Here is a 26,783-nt window from a genome sequence, read left to right as displayed (position 1 = left end):
CAGGATCTCAAGAAAAGACTTTCATAGAGAAGAGACAGGAGCAAATCAAGTGTATTGTTTAATTGGCTATAGCTTAAGTGGTTTCTGTATTTGGGAAAACCTAATTGGCTGTTTGGTTGTCCTTAGACTTTGATTTCTTAATCTTGAGATGCTTACAGGCTTAGGTTTTGGTTTGCTTACACAGGATGTCAAGGCATTAGAACCACCTTGCTTTAATAGATTTCTTGTTTAATTTAACACAAGATAGAGGGATATGGCATGTGAGGAAAGATTTGGTGAGAAGATCTAGAAGGGTCCATGAGGTTCAGAGTGGTTCCATGCCCTATGAGGGCACCATGAACTGGGGCAACATTCTGAGCTGTGGTCCAGGGCCCATGTGAGACTGTGTGTTGATCCCAGTTGCCAGCAGGATGTTCTGAGTAGAGTTGTGTCCATGGCTGATTGGAATGGCCAAAGAGCCAAAGGCCAAGGCCAAACAAAGGTCAGAATCCCTGATTTTAGGACACCAGGGAACTGCATCCTATATACCTATACCTTATGAATACCAGAACACAGAAAATGAAATGGTTATCTATCAACTATTTTATTTATCTATTTTTTAAGTTTATTTATTTTGAGAGAGAGACAGAGACAGAGAGAGAGAGTGAGGAAGAGGCAGAAAGAGAGGGAGAGAGAGAATCCCAAGCAGGCTCTGCACTGACAGCCTAGATACGGGACTCAAACTCACGAACCATGAGATCATGACCTGAGCAGATATCGGACACTTAACTGACTGAGCCACCCAGGCGCCCCATGCCTATTTTAACTAGGCATCTGAGGCTGAGGTGCTTCAGTCAGAATTCCACAGAAGACAATGGGGTCCACACTGGTGAACATAAAACCAAAACATGGATGTGGCACATATCATGTGCTTCTAGGTGCTTTCCACATACTCATTTCGTTCTCAGAACAACTCTATGAGCTAGATAATATTCTTTCATACAGATAAGGAAAATGAGACTCAGAAAGATCAAGTAACTCACTCATGTTTACATAGCTAACCAGTTGAAACACAAATTCTCAGGGCACCAAGTAAAAGTCCATGATTTTTTTTTTCATGATATTTTTATGGAGAATATTTCTCTGGATTATCATGATTAAGTCATCAGTTATTGATAAAGAAGACCTGAGAATAAGATGTTGGGTGAATGATCTACCCTAATTCAGCCCTTGGTTATTCTGGCTGTTTTTCTGCTTTTTGGGTTCTGGGTTTGTTTGTTTGTTTGTTTTTTCCTGCAAAGCAAATTTTTTGCCTCTGACCAGTGTTGTTGGATTTTACCTGTAATTCTGCCATGTCATGTTCAGGGAATTCAAATTCCCTGTTCAATTTGTTTAGGCAAATAAAGTAAAGGAGACTAGAGATATAGCTCAGGGAGGTTATGTGAAATTAAGGCGGCAAGGGAGGGTACGCAATATGGTACGATAAAAAGGGCAATAGTCTTGGAGCTGTCCTGAGGTCTTACATGATTTATTTAACTTCTGAATCTCAGTTTTCACATCTGTAAAATGGCAATAAGTATTTCACCTTGTTGGGCTGTTGTGAGGTTTTAGATATTACACTCATATTTAACACATAAATGCAATCACACTGCTACTGAGAGGCAGAGCCAGGATTTGTAGGTTGTGGACCTGTGTCTTTGTGCAGCTAAGGACCACATTTGTTCTCCTATAACACACTCCCACCTTGGAATCTTCAGGGGCATGAACCACAGCTGTACTCCATGTGGTCCGAGGCAAACTTCCAGCCCCAAAGGGCTGTACTGTTTCATTCTCTGACACTGGGTCATTCTCCTCAAGGTAGGAGATGGAGGAATTTTACCCCCTCACTCCTCTGTCTTGGTTTGACTGTCTAGGGCAAGGAGCTCCATTTTAGAAGGATGAGTCAGCAATGTCATGTCTTTCTCTGATGGCTTGGGGCTCTATCCTGCCATACTAAGCAGAACCTGATTTTAAATTGAAAAGGGAGAGGAAAATAAATGCGTTCATTTGTTTAAAATTCTGAGCAGCTGAGTTCATTTAAAGTAGGTTTAAGAGGCCAGAGCTCCAGCTTCCATTCCCATATAAGCCATGAGTGGAAAAACCATTTATGCCACATGTTGTGCTTGAACCTATTTTATGGCTGCTTTTATTCGTCATTCTCTTTCTCTCCTAAAGAGCAAATACTGCAGCTTGTCCCATTGACTACTTTGCTGCTTTCTGTGTAGCTTATGCCTTATCCTAGTTCCCACTATACCACAAGCTGAGCATCCTTGGGAAGTTATTTCACTATCAGTTTCTTTATCTTTAAGGGTTATAATCCACTTACCATAATACCTTGTATGTAGTAAGCACTCAGTAAATATTAGCCATTATCATTAAGAGTATATTTCCACTTTCCTATGTGACCAACTTGAATTAAGACCATTGATTCTTTGCAAATCTATGGGAAAGTCTACTTTCTGACAGTGTAAATGATGGTTAGTGACAGATGGGGCTCTCAGCAACTAAACTGATTTCATTCATGACTGATTACTGTGATTTCACCTCAAAAGCACCATCTCAGGAAATAACTCTCTGCTTAAACTTGCTAAGTCTAAGCTCAAATCACCTCCTTTGTGAATCCCTTAACAATAACCCCTTCTTTTAAATCCTAAAGCATTGATGTTCTCTCTCACACAATTTTGCACATGAATTTTTGCTTGTTGAGTAAATAATTACTGTTTTATTGGTTCATTTACGTATATTATCATCATGAAGGCATTCGCTTTTTCAACCAACTTTTGACTATCTTCAGCATACCAGGAATTGAGTTCTCCAATGAGATTTATAATTCTTCAGAAGTGGGTCTCTCACTTCTTTGAGTTTCCTGAAAGTCCTGCATAGGTCGGGGCACACTGGAGGGAACCTCAGAGTTCTACACAACTACTATGTCCTTGAAAAATGAATACAATAGACTTTAATGGGTAAATTTTCTATTCAGTAGTTGAGGGGGCTGCTGAGTGGAGTCTATTATGAACGGCTTCGCCAGGTGAAGAGTTCTTTTGCAAAGCGAAAGAATGACCCATTCCTTTTTCAAATACCGTCTGCGTGAATTCGGAATTTTTTATATCAGGTTAACTCGTAACACACAGGCACGACTTCGCTTTTTGACGTCACGGGTCCTTGAACTTCGGCTGACAGAGTCCCGCTAGGGGGCGCACGACTGCCCACACAGATTCCACCCGCACTGCGCAGCCTCCGTCCAGGCGTGGGCGGGAATCCCCTGGCGGTCGCTCGTGACGTTACCGGAGGGCGCGGTCCGTGAGTGGGGGCGGGGCCACTCCGAGCTTCTTTCTCCTAAAGTGGGTTGCCAGCGGGAGGCGGCGGCTGCTCCTCCGCAGTGTTGGGAAGATGGCGCCGCCGGTGACGGAACGGGGGCTGAAGAGCGTGGTGTGGCAGAGTGAGTGCGGTGGGGCAGGGGCTGAGAGAGGGAAGGCCAGGAGGCCGCCGCGCCGTGCCTTGCTATCCTGCTCCAGACCAACAGTCTCTTGGGAAGCCGCCCCGGGCACTTGTTGCTTTGGGACCCAGGTCCCTGTTAGGACTTTTTCGTGCTCGCCTTCCCAACCCTGTTTCCTGCTAGCCTCAGGGATGGGCAGGGTGCGGGAGCCTGTGGCCTTCTAGCTGTCGTCTGGCACCCCGTCGCCTCGGCCCGGCTCTGGCCCCGAGGCCCCGCCCTGGGTGAGCGGCCCCCAGTCCGGATTTTTCTCCCTCGGCCCCTGTAACTATCCTCGGCGTTGCTCTCGACGCTCCTTGGTCCCCCCCCCCCCCGGAGCCCCACCAGTCGGTGATGTCTCTGCACCCAGTACGGTCTGGGCACTGTGTTTCTGTAACCCGCCCCTCCCCTTCTCCTCACACTTGTTTCCAAAGACTGCTTGCTATGTTTCTTCATTTTAGTACCAAGCAGGGTTCTGGAATTACACTTTTCAATGTCTTCTAATAGAAGAAAAAACAAAAACAAACGCTGACTGTTGAACAGATCCTTCTTCCTGTGTTTCTAGAGGAGCTCACTTTTCTAAAGAGTTCATGAGAAGGAGCCATTTGGATGATTAAATTTCAGGGCAAAAGCTGCACCTTCACATTTCTGTCTATACTCTGAGGGCCACTCACTGCTGTTAGAGCTGTACTACTGCTTGTTGGTTGATATTCTGCTTTTCTGCCATGTCACCTACGGCTTTCATAAAAATCTCTCCAAACTTAGGTCAGCTAGGTTAGAGAAGGAATGAAACCACCAAACCGGAAGAACCATCATTGTTTGGCAGCTGGGTTGAAAGTAATTATGGTCTAGTAGTGGAAAGGGAGTGACATCTAATTAGTATCTCTGACTCCAGCTTGTTGAGCAAAGGACAGAAGTGACTGAGTCAACAAAATTTTGGGAGATACAGTTCCTCGTGCAAGATTAGAACTCCACATCAGTAACTGTCATAGTGCTGAACGTACTAGAACGAGTGTATAAATAAAAGGGGGGAAGAGGTTATGAGACATCTTTTTAAAAATTTGATAATTATAAGGTTGGAATTCTGTTTTTTAAGATTTGCATGGGTGAGTTTTAAGATTTGGTAAGATTTTTATTTGTTATATATATATATATATATGTTTATTTTTGAAAGAGAGAAAAAGTGCAAGCAGGGGAGGGGCAGAGAGAGAGAGACACGGAACCCCAAGTAGGCTCTAGGCTCTGAGCTGTCAGCACAGAGCCCCACGAAGGATGGAACCCATGAACCCTGAAATCGGGACATGAGCCAAAGTTGGACACTTAACTGAGCCACCCAGGTGCCCTGTAAGATTTGGTAATATTTTTAAATCACAGTCGTACTTAAAGTACATTTCTTTGAAAATGGGTAGTGAATTGCATTGTGTAAATAGTTTGCAAGATGTACATCGTCCTTAACATCAGTATTTATGAGGAAAAAAGGTTGATAGTAACATCAGTTTTGAAAGCATGGAAACTGGGCAAGAGGGAGATTTTAGAGAAAAGAAAATTTCCATCTAGCGCTATTAACTTGAAGCAGCACCAGGATGTCAGATGGAGTGTAAGATAAGACAGAAGAGTGAAGGGAAGGAAAGCAATGTTGAGGTTAAAAAATAGTTCCTTGAATCTTTGTATAAATAGAAACATGAGCAAAACACAAGATGACATTCATTCAGCATTTAGGGAGTAGAAAGAGAGAAAGAAGGGGGACTGTGAGTTCTGTTAGCAAAAGATGACAGAGTCTGTAAGAAATGATGAAGGAATATCCTAAGAGGGAGGAGAAGCATACATTTGACTGGGGAAAGGTTTTGCTAGGTTGAAGATAGTACAGTTGAGTCGTGGTAGAAAGATAAATTACTTAATCTTCAGTTTACCTAAAATGTAGGGACAAGGAAACTAATATTTCTTGAACATTTATTCTGTGCCAGGCATTATTCTTTACATCTTTTAAAACTTGATAAGAATTATTATCTTTATTTCATAGACATTAAAACTGATACATCTGTTATCATAGCTGTAATAATCATAATAGCCAAAAAATCAAACAACCCAAATATCCACAGATTGATGAATAGGTAAATAACAAGTGGTATATCCCAAAAATGGAATATCAGGCAATAAAAAGGAATGAAGTACTGATACATGCTACACTATTGATGAACCTTGAAAAAGTTGTGCCAAATGAAATAAGCCATTCACAAATAACCACTGTGTGAGTCCATTTACATTAAATATCCAGAATTGACAATATATAGAGACAGAAAGTAGATGAGGAGTTGTGTATGTTGGAAGGTGTAGGGGGTGGGGAGATTCAGGGATAATGGCTAAGGAGATGGTTTCCTTTTGGATGAGTGAAAATATTCTAAAGTTGATTATTATGATAGATACACAACTCTGAATATACTGAAAACCATTTATTTAATTGTACGCTTTGGGTTAATTATATGCTATGCAAATTATATCTTAATAAAGCTATTTTTTAGAAAACTGATAGAGGTATTAAATATAGACTTAGTATTCCACACCCAGATCTTTCTTGTTTTTTCCCCACACCTAGATCTTTCTGACTGCAGAGTTAACATGTCATGTGTCTATGACTTTCTGTAATGTTTAAACCTTAGTTCAGAGCCTTATGCCCACTTTGTTGAAGTAACCTACTAACTAAGCCTCCAAGCACCTATTCTTTCTCACTCCAGTCTATCTGGCCAGTCGCTGCCAGAATAATTTTCCTGTAACAGTGCTGTGCTGAGATCATGCTCAACTGTTTGAAGACCTGCAGAGAGAGACCCCTCCAGTTGTGTAGAGATAATTTCAGATGCTTAGTCTGCTTTTGAAGACTTACAACCTGACAGTAACCTACCTTGTTATCTACCTTTCCCTTGTGTGATCTTGATGTTCAACTAGTCACTCTTATTGAAATCTTCTGCCTCTACATCTGTATGCCAATTCCTGTCTAGAATGCTCGCCTTATGCCTGTTCTTCACCTATCCAAACTCTAGCTAGCCTTCAAGTCTTGGCTTAAATGGGGCTACTATCACCATAGTGACTTCTTATTTTAACCCAGCCTCTTATATTTCTGTAGCATTTGATTTATCCTTCCAAAATGGCACTTCTTACTACTGCCTAATGTGAGCATCTTGATAAGCTTCTTAAAGGTGGGTCCACCAGTTTTTCTTCTAGAGCTTTAAATTTGGAACAGGCCCTAGAAAAATGGAAATGTTTGTTAAAAGTAAACAGTAGATCAGCTTTATAATTTTCTCCATTTTTGCTACCTAAAGTCCCCATTTACTCAATAAATATTACTGAATTCCTGTGGAAATACAGCAATAGAAGGCAGACAAGTTCCCAGCCTTCTTGAAGCTTGCATTCAAGTGGAAAATAATAGAAAATAAATCTGTAAACAAAGAATAAACATTATTTCAGTTTGTGATATATAAAGAGAGAGGGGGCTACTTTGGATAGATGGATCAGGAAAGGTTTTCTCTGAGTAGGTGATATTTGAGCTGAGACCTAAAACCTGAGAAGGGATCAGCCTTTAGGGACTATCTCAAAACACTTAAAAAAAAACAAAAAACAAAAAGAGCTTTAATATTTTGAGTGCAAAGGCTATATTTATTTACAAAACGAATTTCCATACTTAAAATCAGTGAAGTTTCTAGTGCTCAATATTGCTCCCTTGCCACTTTTTACTACAGGAAAGTGGTAGCAAAAATATCACTGATAAAAGGGTTTAAATAAAAATTTGATGAAGTTTATTCAAAAAATAACAAGAGTAATTAAATCAACTACAAAGCAAGCTCAAGCCACCTGTGGCATTTTTCCCCCTTAGTGCAGTCTTTTTTTTCTCCTTATCTATAAACAATAGTCTAGTGTCTGTGATTCATACCACATATTTGACAAATGTTAAGAGAAAATTAACCCAGAAAAATTACAAGTAAAAGTAATCAGAATGTATTTAAGCCAGTTCTTTACATGTTTCCCCTTTTTTCACATTTTCTTTTAGTCCTTGTATAGCTACAGATATATTTTTTTATTTGTCATTCTGTGATTTCCTTTTTAAAAATATCTAATGTTGACATGGCATTTTCCATGCCATTTCATAGTCTTTGTAATGATCATTTTTAAGTACTTAAAAAAATTTTTTTAAGTTTATTTATTTTGAGAGAGCAAGTCGGGTAGGGGCATAGAGAGAGGGGAGAGAGAGAATTTCAAGCAGGCTCTATGTCATCAGCACAGAGCTTGATGCGGGGCTTGAACTCATGAACTGTGAGATCATGATGAGCTGAAATCAAGAGTTGGACGCTTAACTGACTGAGTTACCAGGTCCCCCTTAAGTGTTTTTAAATACCTGACTTGGCAAAGAAATTTAGATAGCAGAAAAGATTACACAGCCTCCCTTTTCTGACACAACTACTCTTAGGTTTCTTACAAATTCTTCTAAAGTTTTCTATGCAAATATAAGCATGTGTAAAGCATTTTTGTTTTAATTATTTTAGTTTTATGTGTTTTTTTCATTCTGGTCACTTTTTTTTTTTCTTTTTCTTTTTTAAAAAAAAATTTTTTTTTTTTTTAACATTTATTTATTTTTGAGATAGAGACAGAGCATGAACGGGGGAGGGTCAGAGAGAGAGGGAGACACAGAATCTGAAACAGGCTCCAGGCTCTGAGCAGTCAGCACAGAGCCCGACGCGGGGCTCGAACTCACATACCGCGAGATCGTGACCTGAGCCGAAGTTGGACGCTTAACCGACTGAGCCACCCAGGCGCCCCTCTGGTCACTTCTTTAAGTTTATCTTGTTGAGAAAAATTGTATACTTTAATTTTTGGATTTTTCCAGTCCCACATAGTTATTTAAATCAGTATTTATTGAGTATCTACTCTTTGCTGTACACTATTTCAGGTGCATATCCCTTGACTTCCTGCAATTCATAGTTCAGTGAGAGGAGACGGTACACAAGTACTAAGTACTATATTAGCATTGTGGAAAGGGAGAGGAGAAGAAAAAGGAATTATTTCCTCTGTGGGAGTGGATCAGGGAAGACTCCCAAGAGGAAGTGCCATTGGAAGGTGGTAAGATTTTGCCAGACATAGGGAAATTGGAGCCAAATTTGGCCCAAAGAGGAAAAAGTGCATGAGTTTTTTGGAAGAGGGAATAGTTCCTTTTGAGTATAGGGTATTTGTTGCAAGGAATAGGGTGATGAAGACTAAAAGGTAGGTTGGAGCTAAATAGAGTAGACATTAGGCAGTGGGGAACCAGTAAAAAGGAAAGGGTTTTTTTTTTTTTTTTCTTTCAAATATCAGTCACTACCAGCACTGTTTCAGCAGTGCTGAAAGGAAGTCATTTTCTTGTTTCTGTTTTGAAGGGAAATGACTCTAAGATTTCATTAAGTGTAATGGTAAAATGCACTACTGCTAACTGTACAGCTGGATGAATTTTTATCCATGTTAACTACCACCTAGATCAAGTTACAGAACGTTTTCAAGTACTCCATAATCCTTCCCTCTCGTCTAAAAATCCTAAATTTTTAGATAGTCTAAAATAGTGTAAATAGTCTAATAGTCTGAATCCTACCCTCTCCTCCAGAGTAACTACTCTTCTGACTCATACTGTCATTATGAATAATTTTCTAACAGTGGCTTTTTATTTTACACTTTTATGTTTATGAGAGAAACCCTCTAAACCTTACATTGTTATTTTCATTACAGAAGTAAATACAGAATTTACTAACCTCCTACCAAGAAATATTAGCTCTTTAATGTTTGTCTTTGTATACATTTTAGTAGGTCTTCTATTAGTTCTCAGTTTTCATATGTTCTACTTTAATACAATTTTTATTTTTATTTTTATTTATTTTTATTTTTTATTTTTTATAATTTATTATTATTATTTTTTTTTTAATTTTTATTTTTGGGACAGAGAGAGACAGAGCATGAACGGGGGAGGGGCAGAGAGAGAGGGAGACACAGAATCGGAAACAGGCTCCAGGCTCCGAGCCATCAGCCCAGAGCCTGACGCGGGGCTCGAACTCACAGACCGCGAGATCATGACCTGGCTGAAGTCGGACGCTTAACCGACTGCGCCACCCAGGCGCCCCTATTTTTATTTTTTCATACAATTTTTAGTGTACCTTAATAGCCCTAAGTGGTCTTTTTCATGCACAATTCAATTTGTTTTTATTAAGCTGACTAATAATGAGTATTGCATTTGTCTTTGCCCCAGGCCTCTGGCTTTACCTTTATAAAGATTCTTACCTGTTCACTAAATAACTTGGGCCACAGCCCTGCAGAATCTGTTGGAATCATAATTAGGAATTTAACAATATATTTTGGTTTTCTGAGAATGTAAACTCTTTGTAGCCTACAAGTCTGCTTTTGATTTTTGGCTTTTTGATTTTTCATTATGCATTACTTATAAAAGCTGGTTTATTATTTCTCCTCATTGGACTAATAGTTGGAAGACTTGATTTGCACTCCAGATTGTACTTCACTTTCCTAGCCTAAACAATGAAGAGTTTGAACTACATGTTCTCTAAGTCTTTTTCAACTTGAATTCTTCATGATTCCATTTTTTAGATCTTCATTTTGTTATATTTTCTTTATTTCCACTTAGATTCCTGATAGTTTTCACTTATGCCATGGTTTTCTTTTATGCCATGGTTGTTTTGTTTAGGTCATAAATATTTAATATTAGGTTTTCATTGTTTAATGACATTTTACAAATTTTTGTCTTAAGGTATTTGTTCTGACATCTACTTAGCATGATTCTTTGCTCCTTATTTATTTACTTAGACATGATCTTAATCCAACTTTAGCAAGTTAAAATGAATTCCATATGTATAAAGATCTAAAATGTAAAATAAAACAATAAAATGGGGAGAAAATATAGAGTAACATGGGTTACACTTTTAAAAAAATTGATAACCCAAATCCCATAAAAAATTTGTTAAATAAAAATTATAAATTCCTATATGGTAGAAGACACCATTAACAAAAAAATCAAGAGCTAAACTCTAGATTCAAAGAAAATATTGACCACACATAGAAGAGAAAGGGTCAATCTGTAGAGAGTATCTGCGTATTGATAAAGAGAAGATAATGACACAATAGAAAAATATAGGATGTGAACAGGTGACTTGCAGATTAGGACATTCAGTTGATTGTTTTTTGAGTGGAAATGCAAATAAAGACCAGTTCCTCTTTTTAACCCATCAGACTGACATGCTATCGTTGGGAAGTTTGCTGGTGGGAATGTGAATTGTTAAAAACTTTTGACAAAGCATTTGGCAATGTATAGTAACACGACAGACACATCTTTTGATGCCAGCATTCCCACTTATGGGAACCTTTGCTTCAGAAATAAAAGTCTGGGCACTTGGGTGGCTCAGTTGTTTGAGACTAGATTTCAGCTCAGGTCATAATCCCAGGGTCATAGGATCGAGCCCCAAGTTGGGCTCTACACTGACCAACGCTGTGCATGGAACCTGTTTGGGATTCTCCCTCTCCCTCTCTCCCCCTCTCCTTCCTCTGCCCCTCCCCGCGCTCTCTCTCTCTAAAATGAAGAAATAAAAGTACTGATAATAAAGATATATGTATAAAGATCTTCACTGCGACATTATAGTGGCAAAAACGGAAACAGGATGACTGCTTCTCATAGAGGAGAATAGTTGAATAAATAATGGTGTGCCTGCACTAAGAAATATTATGTAGCTATTAAAAAGAATTATTTAAATCTATATGTTTATATGCTGTATAAAGGGTATCCATGATGTATATTTATTGAAAAAAGCAAGTGATAGAGTAGTGTATATATGTTGATTATCATTGTTGTAATAATTTGATTATTAGAAAAAACTCAGATGTTAGAAGCAGGGGTGCACTTGGGTGATAAATTGGAGTGGGTGGCAGAGACTGGTACTGTTATGGTGTTGGTCCAAGGAAGAAGGCCAAAATGTGGCAAAGGAGGTAGAAGATGGCTGAGAGTATGAGAGCGGTTCTGGAGAAAGATTAAATAGGATTTAAGCTGGGGGAGAGTCATCCTAGACTCGGATTCAGGTCTAGGAGTCTAGGTAGTAGTATCTTTATTGATAAAGGGAAAGAGAAGGAACAGTTTTGGAGAGAAAAAATAGTTTAGGTTTAAAATACAGTGAGTGTAAGTGCAAGTTGAGGTATCTAGAAAGCAGATGGAGATACATAGGTATAAATTACAGAAAAGGGAGCTGAATTTGACATCTGGATTTAGATAAGGAAGACCAGATAAAGAGAAAAGGGTACCTTTTCCAGGTCCCTGTTGAGATTGTCTTTAGTACTAGTATTTTTTTCCCCTCTTATTTCCTAATTTATGATTTAAACGTTGCTAGGCATTTTTGTTTCCTAAAAAACTGTTATTTACAGATGATTTACTATTTTCCAGACAAATCAGTTTCTCTTACAACGTTACCATGTTTATTAATACTTTCTCTGTGGTTTAAGATAGTTGTGCAAGTATACTTTCTGCATTGCTGATCCTGCACAAAACTTGGTTAGCTCTGTTCTCATTTTTCCCTTCCATGTTTTCATTTCCTCTTTGGCATTAGTTTTTTGATTTTTTTTGTAATGTTTGTTTATTTTTGAGACAGAGAGAGACAGAGCATGAGCGGAGGAGGGGGAGAGAGAGAGAGGGAGACACAGAATCCGAGGCAGGCTCCAGGCTCTGAGCTGTCAGCACAGAGCCCTATGCGGGGCTTGAACTCACGAGCTGTGAGATCATGACCTGAGCCGAAGTCGGACACCCAACTTACTGAGCCACCCCGGCGTCCCATCTTTGGCATTAGTTTTAAACACATTTCCTTTTGCATTTAGGAGAAACAGGATGAGCAAAGAGAGTAGTTGGTATTAATAGATAATTATTTGGATATCATTTGGACTGGTGGAAGATCAACTTAGTAGGCAGAGGCCACTTGGTACAGGAGGTTGAATAGTAAAATCTAGATTTTATTCTGAGGCAAGAGTGAGCATTTGAGGGAATTTAGGTGGGCATTGATTAAGAAATTTGTGCTTGAGGAAGATCACTGACAGCAATGTGGAAAATGGATTGAACAGGCAAAAGGATTGGAGGTAGAAAGCAGGAAATCCAGGGGCACCTGAGTGGCTCAGTTGGTTAAGCATCTGACTCTTGATTTTGGCTCAGGTCATGATCTCGCGGTTCATGAGTTTGAGCCCCACATTGGGCTCTGCACTGACAGTGTGGAGCCTGCTTGGGATTCTCAATCTCTCTCTCTCTCTCTCTCTCTCTCTCTCTCTCTCTCTCTCTCTCTCCCCCTCTCCTTCTCTCCCTCTCTGTCCCTACCCTGCTCATGGCCTCCTTCTCTGTCTCTCCCTCCCTCTCTCTCTCTCTCTCTCTCTCTCTCTCTCTCTCAAAATTAAATAAACTTAAAAAAAATTAAAAGCAGAAAATCCGGATAGGAGGCTATTATAGTAGTTGAGTGAGAGATGATGAAAACCAAGGCAATGCTGAGGACTGTGGCAGTCACCAGAAAGAACAATCAACACTGCATGATTATTGGATATGGGAGATGGAGGAACTATACAAAGACTATGACTAAGAAAATGTCACTAAAACTCTTAGAGAAGTCTAAAGCAGTTTTTAGGGAACTATAATCTCAATTTGAGGCAGGTAGGTGCTTAAACCTGTACTGTATAATTGAATGATGGAGAGTTAGATTTGCAAAAAATTGAAGACTGATGGGGGTTAGGGGGAATGAGGAGAAGCTGGTCCAAGAGTACGGACTTCAGTTGGTAGAGGAGTAAGTTCTGGAGATCTAATGAACAGTACTGTGATTACAGGTAGCAGTACTACTGTGCTATATACTTGGAAAGTTGCTAAGGTAGATCTTAAATGTTCTCACCTCCCAAAATTACTAAAAGAATGGTAATTATCTGTTAACTAACATTACGGTGGTAATTATGTTGCAGTATGTGTATCAGATCAACACATTATATATTTTGAAGTTGTGTTATGTGTCAGTTGTATCTCAGTAATGTTGGGAAAAATTGAAGGCTAGATCTAATAGACGAAACTTTTAAGGACAAATATGGTTTCTGAGAAAGAGACTAGAGCAAGCAGAGAGTAAGAGAATTGAATCAAATATATCCATATTTGGGGTGCTAGAGAAATGGATGTAAGGTCAAATAATTTTCATTAGTATTTGGAGGAAATACTTTTTTAAAAAGTTGTCATATTAGTTGATGTGATTTCCTTTGACTCCCCTCCACACATACCTTACCTTTGACCATATTACTTTTTTTGGATGCACCTAATTTCTAGTCCACAAAACTGGTTGTTTATCATTTATTGGTTTTTTTTGAAGTTTGTTTATTTTTGAGAGAATCCCAAGCAGTCTCCATACTGAGAGCATGGGGCTCCATCCCAGGAATTGTGAGATCATGACTTGAGCCTATTTTAAGAGTTGGATGCCCAACTGATTGAGCCATCCAGGTGCCCCTATGCTTTGTTGTTAAGATGCTAACACTAACACTGTCTAGGTATCTTCATATTCCAAGGCAGCACTATCCAGTAGAAATATAATGCAAGCCACATATATAATTTAAAAGTTTCTAGTAGCCACATTAAAAAAGAGAGAGAAACGGATGAAGATAATTTTAATAATAAATTTTTCAAAATATTTATTTGGGGGGAGGGGGCAGAGAGAGAGAATCCCAAGCACTCAGTGTGGAGGCTCATGCGGGGCTCAATCTCATGACCACAAGATCACAACCTGAGCCGATATCAAGAGTCAGATGCTTAACCAACTGAGCCAACCAGGTGCCCCTAATAATAAATTTCTAAAATATTCTCATTTAAACATGTAAATATAGAAAATTAATGATATTTTCTATTCCTTTTTTTTGTACTAGGTCTTTGAAATCTGGTGTGTATTTTATACTTACAGGACATCTCAGTTCAGGCTAGCCGTACTTTAAGTGCTTAATGGCAACATGTGATGAGTTTTTACCATATACATCAGTGCAGTTTCTGAGGGTTTAAAGACTATAATGAGATGAGTTCTTCCTAGGGAACTCTTCAATCTGCTCCATCATAAATTCCATGAGCATTTATTTCTTTGATTTTCAGCTTGTTTGAGGTATACAGAAATAAAGCAAGCTTAGAAAGGGAAGTGGCATAGTATTTTAGTGTCTGAACTCTGCCTGAGAAAATCCTTTATCTCTGCCTATAGAGTAGAAGAAACCAATGCTTTGGGTTTAAGTTCCCAAATATTAAACACTTTAGGCTTTTGCTGTAATTCTCATTTAAAATTATAATCTTCCTGGCAGGGGCGCCTGGGTGACTTAGTCAGTTGAATGTCTGACTTTGTCTCAGGTCATGATCTCACAATTCCTGAGTTTGAGCCCTGCATCAGGTTCTGTGCTGACAGCCTGGAGCTTGCTTTGGATTCTGTCTCCCTCTCTCTCTGCCCCTCCCCCACTCGTGTGCACTTGTGTGCGCACGTAGTCTCTCTTTCTCTCTCTCAAAAATAAATAATAAACATTTAAAAAAGCTACAATCTTCCTAACAAACACATATAAGCACCTTAACTAGTATTTCTTAACACTTTCAAGCCTTGCCAATCAAATAAAACCTTCCAGATCACACCTCCTATGATGAGCATTAGTAATCCTTATTAAATATACCCTCTGCTTGAACATGTCATTTAATGTGATGCCAAAAATTGATGGTATATTTCCACAAGCATTACCTTAAAACAATTAAAGTTTAGGTATTAAATTAAGAAGTAGAAAAGTTTATCTTTTAATTTTTTTATTATTTTTTTTAAGTTTATTTACTTATTTAAGTAATCTCTATACTCTCCCTGGGGCTCAAACTTACAACCCTGAGATCAAGAGTCGCATGTTTTGACTGAGCCAGCCAGGCCTACCCAAGAAGTAGGAAAGTTTAAATGAATTATATAAACATCTCATTACCAGGAATTAATGAAATTAGAAGTTACTGTAATTTACATTTTAATTATATTTTATTTGTTACATACTACATATCAGTTTTCAAGATTGAAAATTAGTAAAACTTTGTGAGGAATTGTCTTATTATGAGGTAGAACAACAGATATTTGTGTTGACTGCCTATGTGTGTTATTTTTTTTTTTTTTAATTTTTTTTTTTTCAACGTTTTTTTAATTTTTTTATTTTTGGGACAGAGAGAGACATAGCATGAACGGGGGAGGGGCAGAGAGAGAGGGAGACACAGAATCGGAAACAGGCTCCAGGCTCCGAGCCATCAGCCCAGAGCCTGACGCGGGGCTCGAACTCACGGACCGTGAGATCGTGACCTGGCTGAAGTCGGACGCTTAACCGACTGCGCCACCCAGGCGCCCCCTATGTGTGTTATTTAATACATCAGAAAAAAATTTTTGTTTATCAGTGAACTAATTTAAAAAATATGTTTAGGTTAATTTTAAAAATCATTACAAGGAACATGTTAATATTTATTGATTATAAATCAAGACTGAATATCTGTATCCTAATGTTGTAATATAAATTGTTGAAAATTGTAATGCAGTAAACCAGGAAGAAAAGTGCTTACCCAATTTTGATTGTCAGATATAATTTAGCAATGGGCTAGTTAGGGATTTTCCTATGAGTTTTTTTGTTTTCATCTTGTTTACTTGGGGTTTAAGTAGAATAGGAAAAAAGTAAATCAGATAATAGTTTCGGAAATATTTTCCAGATATATTTATATACTTATATTAATCTTTTATAGTACTTTTTTTTAAACTTTTTTAAAAATGTGTTTTTAATGTTTATTTTTGAGAGAGAGAGAAAGAGACAGTGTGAGTGGGGAAGGGGCAGAGAGAGAGGGAGGGAGACACAGAATCTGAAGCAGGCTCCAGGCTCCCAGCTGTCAGCGCAGAGCCCAACACGGGGCTCGAACTCACAAGCCATGAGATCATGACCTGAGCCAAAGTCAGATGCTTAACCGACTGAGCCACCCAGGCATCCCTTAACTTTTTTTTTTTTAATGTTTGTTATTTATTTTTGAGAGCAGGAGAGACAGAGCAGGAACAGGGAAGGGGCAGAGAGAGAGGGAGACACAGAACCTGAAGCAGGATCCAGGTTCCGAGCTGTCAGCACAGAGCCTGACTCAGGGCTCGAACCCAAGAACTGTGAAATCATGACCTGAGCCGAAGTTGGACTCTTAACCTACTGAGCCACCCGGCTGCCCCTATAATACTTTAATTCTCAAAAATTTAAAAATATATTGCAGTTTAAATATAGGTTAGGTATTAAAGAGAACTGAATTTTTACTTAGAGATTAACAGGTATATATACTTTTTATGTAAGTTAACAGATTTTCAAATTGGGTACTTCCCCAATCTTTTTGTTCTTTCAGTAGTTATTATGTTTCTAATTGTTGATTTAAATTTGTAAATAATTGTGTTTTTTGTGTTTTGTTTTGTTTTGTTTTTTGGCAGAGATAAAAGCAACAGTGTTTGATGACTGCAAGAAAGAAGGCGAATGGAAGGTAGAATGCATATTTTGCCCTTTAATTGAGGACATCAATCTGTTGTCCTTATTATACTTCTGTAAGAGTGTAGAGTCTGGAACCATACTGACTGCATTCACATCATAGCTTCACCACTTGATAGCTGTGGCTTCTTAGGCAAATTGCTTGACCTCTCTGTTATTTGTCTCTAAAATAGGGATAGTCTTACCTCATAGCATAGTTGTAAAGATTAAATTAATTAATCCATGGAAAATAAGAACAGCACCTGGAACAATTATTATTTTGTAAGTGACATTTTATAATTGTAAGAAATTTGATGTTAAACACAAGATACATTTAAAATGAACAAGTTTTCTGCTTCAAAATGGAAATGTTTCTATTTGCTTATGTATAATATTATATGTATATATATTGAGAAAATAAATCTCTAGGTCATACAAGTTAAGAGGTGAATTGATAATTTTGTTTACTGTCCTAATATTTTCATTTTATGTTATAAAAGGTTTATGTTTGAGTAAGTTTAATGGATTAAATTGTGTCTATTGTGAATTCTTGGCAATCAGGTACTTACACTATTTCTTAATATATATTCATTTTAAGATAATGCTTTTAGATGAATTTACCACTAAGCTTTTGGCATCGTGTTGCAAAATGACAGATCTTCTAGCAGAGGGTATAACTGGTAAGTGTTACCAATACTCATCATAAAAACTTTTTTATTGTGATTAGGAAAGTTTGAAGTAATAATAAATTTTAGTTAGTCATTGTGTTTTTGATGGGGTTATATTTCATTATTTTTATAACCCTAGCCATAATAATAACACTGGACATTTCTCTCTGAATCTTCAGAATAACCCCTGGAAGTTTTTTCTTAAGATTTGATTGGGGGAGGGGCAGAAAGAGAGGGAGACACAGAATCTGAAGCAGGGTCCAGGCTCTGAGCTGTCAGCACAGAGCCTGACATGGGGCTCGAACTCACAGACTGTGAGATCATGACCTGAGCTGAATTTGGATGCCTAACCGACTGAGCCACCCAGGCGCCCCTCTTAAGCTTTGATTATAAATCAGTGCCTCTGACCAAGAGTAAGTCAATTGCCTTGTTGAGTTTGTTACTTAAATTTTTATTCTTGCATATTTGATAAGGATTATATATGCTGACACTATGTTTACCTCAGTGTTTTTACTAATGTTGGTGGTTTTCATGTATTGCTTTTAAGTAGATAGTAAGATTTATGTTATAAAATCAATTTTTGTACATATTTACAAGTGTATAATACTGACTTTGTAAGTTTTTCTTTATTACCTAGAAATGAAGCAGTTAATTACAAGTTTAAATCAGCTTTATGGGGCGCCTGGATGGCTCAGTCGGTTGAGCGTCCAACTTCAGCTCAGGTCATGATCTCACAGCTTGTGAGTTCAGGCCCTGCGTCGGGCTCTGTGCTGACAGCTCGGAGCCTGGAGCCTGCTTTGGATTCTGTGTCTCCCTCTCTCTCTGCCCCTAACCCACTTGCATTCTGTCTCTGTCTCTCTCAAAAATAAATAAAACATTAAAAAAAATTGTTTTTAATCCGCTTTAGAATAACATTATGAAAAAAACCATACTGCCATAATCTTTCATTAGGGCAGAATTGTTAATGAGATTTTAATCTCTTTGGGGGATGATACCAATATTTTATAACATTTATAATCTTACCATTATCCTTAAATTCCTCATCCTTACACTCATTTATTTACATTTGATCTTCATGACAACCGTTTAAAGAGATTTTAAATACCCCCACTTGTAATGAGGAAACTAAGACTCAAAGTCGAATACAATTCTTTTATATTTTGGAATTTAGTGTAGTATGTGTACTGCCTTGTCACTGCTACTTGTGAGGTTCAAAAGTACACTTGGGGTGCCTGGGTGGCTCAGTTGGTTAAGTGACTGACTCTTGATTTTTGGCTCAGGTCATGATCTCATAGTTTGTGGGTTCGAGCCCCACATCGGGCTCCACAGCTGGCAGCTTGGAGCCTGCTTGGGATTCTCTCTGTCTCCCCCAGATGTCTCTGTCACTCTCAAAATAAATAAATAAACTTAAAAAAAAAAAAAAAAACTACACCAGTATTTTCAAGAAAACCTGAGCAGTGTATACAAAGGGAGGATTATCTAAAAAATTTTGTAATAATTATTTTGATACTTATATATAAAATCTTTGCTATATGATACTTTATTATTGATCATATATTCAGCTTGTCTTCCTGGTCTTTATGGCCTTTTCAATGGAAAAACTCTCAATTAGACATTAAAAGATTGAAGCCTTGATTTTTCTGACACTGGACAAATATAGTATTGATTAAGCCACGAAGTTGGTTTTTTTTAATGTTTATTTATTTTTTTTGAGAGAGACAGAGACAGAATGCGAGTGGGTTAGGGGCAGAGAGACAGAATCGGAAGCAGGCTCCAGGCTCTGAGCTGTCAGCACAGAGCCCGATGCGGGGCTCAAACTCACGAGCTGTGAGATCATGACCTGAACTGAAATTGGATGCTCAAACGACTGAGCCACCCACAGGCGCCCCAGGCCATGAAGTTTTTTAAGTTCCAGAGGCCATTCTAATTAGCAACTAAAGTGAGAACCATTTTTTTAAGGTTTTTTTTTTAAATGTTTGTTTATTTTTGAGAGACAGAGACAGAATGCAAACAGGGGAGGGGCAGAGAGAGAGAGAGGGAGACACAGAATCGGAAGCAGACTCCAGGCTCTGAGCTGTCAGCACAGAACCCAACACAGGGCACGAAATCAAGAACTGCAACATCATGACCCAAGCTAAAGTTGGACACTTAACCAACTGAGCCACCCAGGTGCCCCTAGAACCATTTGATAATATTTATGAAAATATAATGAAGCTACAGAACCATTTTGCACTGTAAGGAGGTTTTATTTCATTTTTGTAACCATTGTTTATTACTCTGTGTTTGGTGTTGATAGATACTCTTCAAGGAAAAAATTCTATTGCCAAGTAAGTTGGGATATAGCATTAGACAAAGCTAAACAGGTTTCTTTTCTTTTTTTTTTTTTTTTAATGTTTATTTATTTTTGAGAGAGAGAGCAGGGAAGGGGCAGAGAGAGAGGGAGACACAGAATCCGAAGCAGGCTCCAGACTCTGAGCTTTCAGCACAGAGCCTGACGTGGGGCTCAAACTCCAAACCGTGAGATCATGACCTGAGCCAAAGTTGGACACTCAACTAACTGAGCCACCCAGGTGCCCATAAACAGGTTTCTTTAGGACTTTCCAGAGTTGTTTTTTTCCTTAATGTTTATTTATTTTGAGAGAGAGAGAGGAGAGCATGAGTGGGAGAGGGGCAGAGAGAAAGGGAGAGCGAGTATCCCAAGCAGGCTCCACACCATCAGCACAGAGCTCAACTCGGGGCTAGGACACAAGAACGGCGAGATCATGTCCTGAGCTGAAATGAACAGTCAGACACTCAACCGACTTAGCCACCCAGATGCCCCTGACTTATTTAACTTCTGAATCTCAATTTTCACATCTGTAAAATGGCAATGAGTATTTTGATCTTGTTGGGCTATTGTGAGGTTTTAGATTAATATTTAACAGCCATTCAGGCATCCTGTAAAAACCTTTTTGTTAAATCACTTATTAGTATGTATCCATTTTTCGGGGAATTGAAGAAGTGGCACTTTCTGCTATTAATAACCAGACATTTCAGATTATTTTCAAAGTCTGTGTTCTAATAAATCATAGCACAATATTTTAACATTTTAACATGTACATTACTCACCAAGCATAATAGTATGTATAGCGTAAGATGACTATAAGGCACTTGATTTTGAGTATTAAGTAATAAAAGTAAGTTTGCACAGATTTAACTTTAATCTTTTAAAGGTGAAATTACAATAGTTGGGAATGGAGATTAAAATTAAATATCTCCTTGGAAACCTTATTTGATATCCTGTCTAATAGAAGCTGTGATAAGTCTATACTTTACTAATATAAAGGTAAGAATGAGAAGGTGAATCACCATATTTACCAGAGAAGTTCAACAGTAGCCTTCCTCGCCTATCAGGTTAATCTTTTTAATTATTTCCAGGGCTTTTGCCAGCATTAGTCTTGAAAAGTGGTTCTCTTGATTTGTAGAATAATGCTTAATTTTTTTAAAATATAGCTTTAATAGTTAATTTGACAATTTAGAGTTTACTAGTTTTTTGTGGTTTTTGTTCGTTTTTAATGTTTTGGGGTTTTTTTAAGTTTATTTTTTTGAGAGGGAGAGACAGGGCAAATGCAAGCGTGGGAGGGTCTGAGAGAGGGAGAGAGAGAATCCCAAGCAGCCTTCACACTGTCAGCACAGGGCCTGGCCCGATGCAGGGCTCAAACTCCTGAAACTGTGAGATCCTGACCTGAGCCGAAACAGAGTTGGATGCTTACTGAGCCACCCAGTCACCCCTAGAGTTTACTAGTTTTAAATTCACTTTGTTTTATATTTGTTAATTTTATGAACTTCTTAATTTCAATAATAAAAATATAACAGTAAATTATGGTGATATTTCATTGTTAAAAATACTTTAAAAATATTGCGTAGTTTTAAAAGAGTAAGAGTTAATTGGCAGTTTATTTAAAGAATATTATAGCAGTTAAAAACTTGGGTTCTGGAGTCAGACAGATCTGGGTTAGAATCCTACCTGTTCTACTTTCTAGCTTTCAAGTTACCTAACTTCTTTAAGTCTCAGTTTCCTAATTTGTAAAATACTTATTTTACCAGTTTGTTATATAATAATTATTAGAAAGTTTAACATATAAGTAATGTTAAGGACTTAGCCTGATATCTGGTATTATATTTGCTATTACATTAGAATATTTTTAAAAAGAAATACAAATTTTAATTTTTAATGCATTTTCTTGCTTCATGGCATGTTGATTGCTTACACTGGTAGATGTAACTATGAAATAGCTGTTTCATCCTTTTTTCTTATGATGATTACTTAGCCCAGAATTTAGGTTTAGGGAAGATACAATTTTGGGATTTTTTAATTTATCAAAGGGAGGCCAAAAAAATGTTAAACCCAGGATATGTTAATGTGTTTCCCTATTATAAATAAGTATAGTTTTATTTTAAAATTGTTTCAAGTGTATAAATACTTGGTTATATAAAATGGACTTTTTTTTTTATTAGTTGTGGAGAATATTTATAGGAATCGAGAACCTGTCAGACAAATGAAAGCTCTTTATTTTATCTCTCCAACATCAAAGGTGAGTATTTTGAATCTTTAAAAAGTATCTTCCTCATTTATCATTGACATCATTTTCTCATAGGCAATTCAAAGCAATAAAACATACTTTATTAGAAAAATAGTGCCATAAACTAGTTTGCTTAGGAACGTTTTTCTGTGTTAGAAAATTGTTTCATTTGCACTCTTAATGAGAATGTATAAATGAAAGAATTCTCCCCTCATATCTGAAAGCAGAATTTAATTGTATTAAAATGATGAAGTTTGAGTAGTTTGTTACTCATGCTATTCCTATGCAACCATATTTTTGGAGGATAGAAATGTACATAAAAGAAATAGTCTTGGATTAATCCTTTATCGTAGTTACTTCCTGTAGCATACATGTGTGTATATACACATATATGCATGCATATATATGTAAATATATCTTTTACGTCAAAGGAATTAGTTTATAATCTGTGATTGAATGCATATTAATGCCAAACTTTTAGAGCCAAGTAAATATCAGATTCCTTTATTCTAATTTTTTTTTTAATGTTTATTTATTTTTGAGACACAGTGTGAGTGGGGAAGGGGCATAGAGAGAGGGAGACACAGGATCCAAAGCAGGCTCCAGGCTCTGGGATGTCAGCACAGAGCCCGACGCAGGGCTCAGTTGTGCTACCCAGGTGCCATGTCAGATTCCTTTATTCTGTACAATATTTGAGAATGGATTTTCTAACACATTCTTTGGCTGTTACATTCATCCAGAATGTTAAGTTGGCAATTGCAGTTTCATTTCTTTTGATTCTAGCAGACAGCAGGAAAAAAAACAGATATTCACTATTTAGTTTCTATATGCTGGCTGCTGGTGGGTTTTAATGACATTTTATATCTTAATGCTAATTCTTATCATTAATAGATTAATAGCAGAAAAGACTGTGTGTCCATTGAAAATGAGATTTCTAGGAAATTTTAATGATTTAGGTAAATGTTCATTTTTAATGTTAAGTGACAGAAGCAGGATACAAAATTGTATATTCAGTAAAGGAGCAAAGGGCTCAGAGAAAATAGTACCTGGATGTGACTCTTTTTTCTACTATAACCAACTCCAGTTTCTCTTTCTGTCCTGAATCAATTACCTATTGGGCCCCATAGCCCTATGGGTACCAGCGAGGGCTTGAGCTTATTGGGTAGTAGTGGAGAAGCCTAGTGAGAGACTTCCTTCCTTAGTAGCTGGGTAAGCACCTTAGACACCAGCATGAGAGTGTTCCTAGCCAAAGTCATAAAATGACAGATTTCTGAAGAGTTTAGCTGTACGAGATCTCTGAACCCCAGGGGAAAGGTCATTTGGTGAAAAAGCCCTGGTGGTTTGTCTGCTTATATACCTACAGCCCAGAGAAGGAGAAATCTTTTTGCCTTCCCCTCTTGTAGAACTGCCTGTATTTAGGATTCTCCAGCAACAAACCTAAACCTTCAGTGAGTTAACAAAGGAAAGCATCAACACATCTAAGTGAGCCAAGCTGCCAGAAAGAGGAAGTTCAGTAAGAATGAAGAAAATATAAAATATAGCTGCTTAGAGAGAAGGATGATGAACTGAACAGAAAAATGTTAACACATAAGAAGAGTCTAGTACAGCATATAAAAAACTTCCTGAAGTTCAAAAGTGTGTGATTTCTCCGTTAAATGGTTAATTGCAGAAGAGGATAATCACTATTCAAATTTGAATTAATAGCCGAGTTAAAATGGAATATCTCAAAGCAAAAAAACCCAAAAAACAAAAAAAACCCCAAAGTCATGGAAATCATGGGCGAAAGATAAGAGATTGCTGGATTGATCTATGAGGTCTAACAGAAATAGTTCTAGAGTTCCAGGAGAAAAAGGAACAGATGGAGGAGAGATCATTACATTCTGTATTCCTCATTTTTGCTTTTAGATCATTGTATCTTTAAAATTACCAGCACTGAGGCATGCAAGAACTACCAGACTTTATTACCTGCCATTCCTCTCCTTGCTGTCGTCTACCAACCTCTGGGTCTTTCATTATCCCTTAACAATTTTACTCCTAGCTCACTGTCACTCTCTTCAGCACTTTCCCAGTTACAGTCACAATGCTTTCATCATCCAGGTAGATAACATTTCCAGTATGCTTATTGGCTTTTCAGTTCCTTGATTTGTTATCTTCTTTTTTTTTTTTTTTTAATTTTTTTTTTTTCAACGTTTTTTTATTTATTTTTGGGACAGAGAGAGACAGAGCATGAACGGGGGAGGGGCAGAGAGAGAGGGAGACACAGAATCGGAAACAGGCTCCAGGCTCCGAGCCATCAGCCCGGAGCCTGACGCGGGGCTCGAACTCACGGACCGCGAGATCGTGACCTGGCTGAAGTCGGACGCTTAACCGACTGCGCCACCCAGGCGCCCCTAATTTGTTATCTTCTAATGGTCTGTGTGGCTTCAGCTTCCCAGTCACTGGATCGTTCCTGGATCTTCTCATTGCCAAAACAGTACTCTGTTTATACATATTACCTTACTACTTCTTAGGTTTTTAGCTGTTACTGCTAGACAACATAGCATTTAAAAAAAATCAGCTTATAAAGTAAACTTTGAGATAGTTAAGGTTTTGTTTTATTATTGAAAAAGAATAATCTTAGTTACTTCAAAAGCTAGCACGTTTAAATTAGTATTTTGTTAAATGTGTATTAACATCTAACCTTTTTTAAGTCTGTAGAATGTTTTTTACGTGATTTTGCAAGTAAGTCCGAGAACAAATACAAAGCAGCATATATATACTTCACTGACTGTAAGTAGCTTTGTAAAAGTATTGCTTCATTGTTTAAAATCCTATTAATTATAAAGTATTTCTTATAGTACTATTATAATATTAACTTTCTATTTATTGCTTGTTCTAATTAGATTAGAAAAAAATCTAAAAATATAAGATCATATCTATCCTAATTCATATTAAAGTGATAGAAAATTAAATTCTGAGCCAGTCATTTTTGCTGGTATACAATGGTGGGGGGTTGGTAGTGAGAGCTGTATCTCAAATTTTATGCTGATGAAGGAGGAATTCTTTTTTAAATCTAAGTTTTAATTGGGGATTTGATTATATAATCAAAAATAAGACCCTTTGGGACGGTACTGGAGAAATTGCCATCTGTTTGGCAAATATTAATGGAGAGAATCTGTCACATTTCTCTTGCAATGCCATATGTTCAGATAGAAAGCAGCTAAACAAAAGCATCACAGAGAAGTCCAGACACACATATAATTCTGCTTTATGTTATATCTTACATAATTATTTTGCAAAATAAAAATGCTGTTCATCTAAGTGTAGTCTTAGTCTGTGCTATTAGAAATTCATTTTAAGCAGTATATTGTTTTTCCTAGAAGTTATTATTTATCTCATGCCTAGTAATAGTTTCCATTTTAAATATGTCATGCCATAAGTATTTGTGTTTTAAGTAACTGTATTACACAGAAATTCATGTTTATAGAAGTTATAAAATTTAATGAATGTGAAGCCTCTTTTAACTTAAGGAATCTTGAGGCTAAAGAACATCATGTTAAAAGACACTAGGACCCAATGGTTGATGTTCCAACCTAGATTTAATAGAGATATAGACAGGTAAAGGGAGGGTGGAGAGAACAGGCTCTGGATTAGTCTCAGGATTTCCTGACATTAGAGAAGGTCTTGAGATACAAGGAAAAACTAACAATTTGTGTGGGATGGTTGCACTTAGTGCCACATTTTGAAAAGCAGTATAAATTCCTAAGAAATTCTGAAAGTCCTATGAAAGTTTATTAAGCCATGAGTTTGGATCTGATTTTCCTTCCTAACAATTTTAGTTTGCTGTGTAAGCAGCTCTCTAAGGAAATAATCATAAGTTATGGTGCCTATGAATGGGGAAAATGGAATTTCTGTTACAGCCCTGTTGGCTAGAATACATTTGCTCTGTAAAGTGAAGAAAAATATTTACATATTGTCTCTGTCCTCATAGTAAATTGCTTTGTGAAAGTCACTAATTATATGTAAAAAATAAATATTCTTGCATGTTAAAATGATTTATTCCAAAGAATAAAAATTTAGATGGAGTTATATGCTTTGATTTTTCCCCCCCTCTCAGTTTGCCCTGATAGTCTCTTTAACAAAATTAAGACTTCTTGCTCCAAATCAATAAGAAGATGTAAAGAAATAAATATTTCCTTCATTCCACTTGAATCTCAGGTACTTTCTTGTTTTACTTTTAATTTTAGTTTATAATGGATTTAAAATTTTGGTTTTATGAGCTTACTTATTGTTAATAAGGTATATCTTAAAGATGTTTTATATGTTATGTATTTGGTGGATTTTGAATGATCCACAAATAAACATTTCTCATGATGAAGGAAAGGAGAGGAGCATAAATTGGAACAGAACATTATGAAAGTGGAGCTTAAATTTCACAGCTGCCACTAAGTGCTGTGTATGTCAAGTTTTACAGAACTATTAGATTATGAAATGAAAAGATTTTGAACACAATGTTAGATGACTCAAAAGAAATAACCTTTAGCTTCTGTA

At 37.3% G+C, this 26,783-nt stretch overlaps 1 protein-coding gene across 1 annotated transcript in view; it reads left to right on the top strand.

Annotated features, from left to right (window-relative positions):
* Window positions 1-3,336: 3,336 nt before the first annotated feature.
* Window positions 3,337-26,783, top strand: part of STXBP3 (syntaxin binding protein 3) — a 57,073-nt gene continuing 33,626 nt past the window's right edge. The window contains exons 1-6 of the mRNA XM_049616670.1: window positions 3,337-3,457; window positions 16,990-17,039; window positions 17,622-17,703; window positions 22,189-22,265; window positions 24,944-25,022; window positions 26,350-26,450. Coding sequence (XP_049472627.1) covers window positions 3,409-3,457; window positions 16,990-17,039; window positions 17,622-17,703; window positions 22,189-22,265; window positions 24,944-25,022; window positions 26,350-26,450 — 438 coding nt within the window. The 5' untranslated portion in view covers window positions 3,337-3,408. The remainder of the gene's footprint in view (window positions 3,458-16,989; window positions 17,040-17,621; window positions 17,704-22,188; window positions 22,266-24,943; window positions 25,023-26,349; window positions 26,451-26,783) is intronic.

This window comes from Panthera uncia (assembly GCF_023721935.1).
Source record: "Panthera uncia isolate 11264 chromosome C1 unlocalized genomic scaffold, Puncia_PCG_1.0 HiC_scaffold_4, whole genome shotgun sequence".
Classification (NCBI taxonomy): domain Eukaryota; kingdom Metazoa; phylum Chordata; class Mammalia; order Carnivora; family Felidae; genus Panthera; species Panthera uncia.
This window is presented reverse-complemented; position numbering and strand designations above follow the sequence as displayed.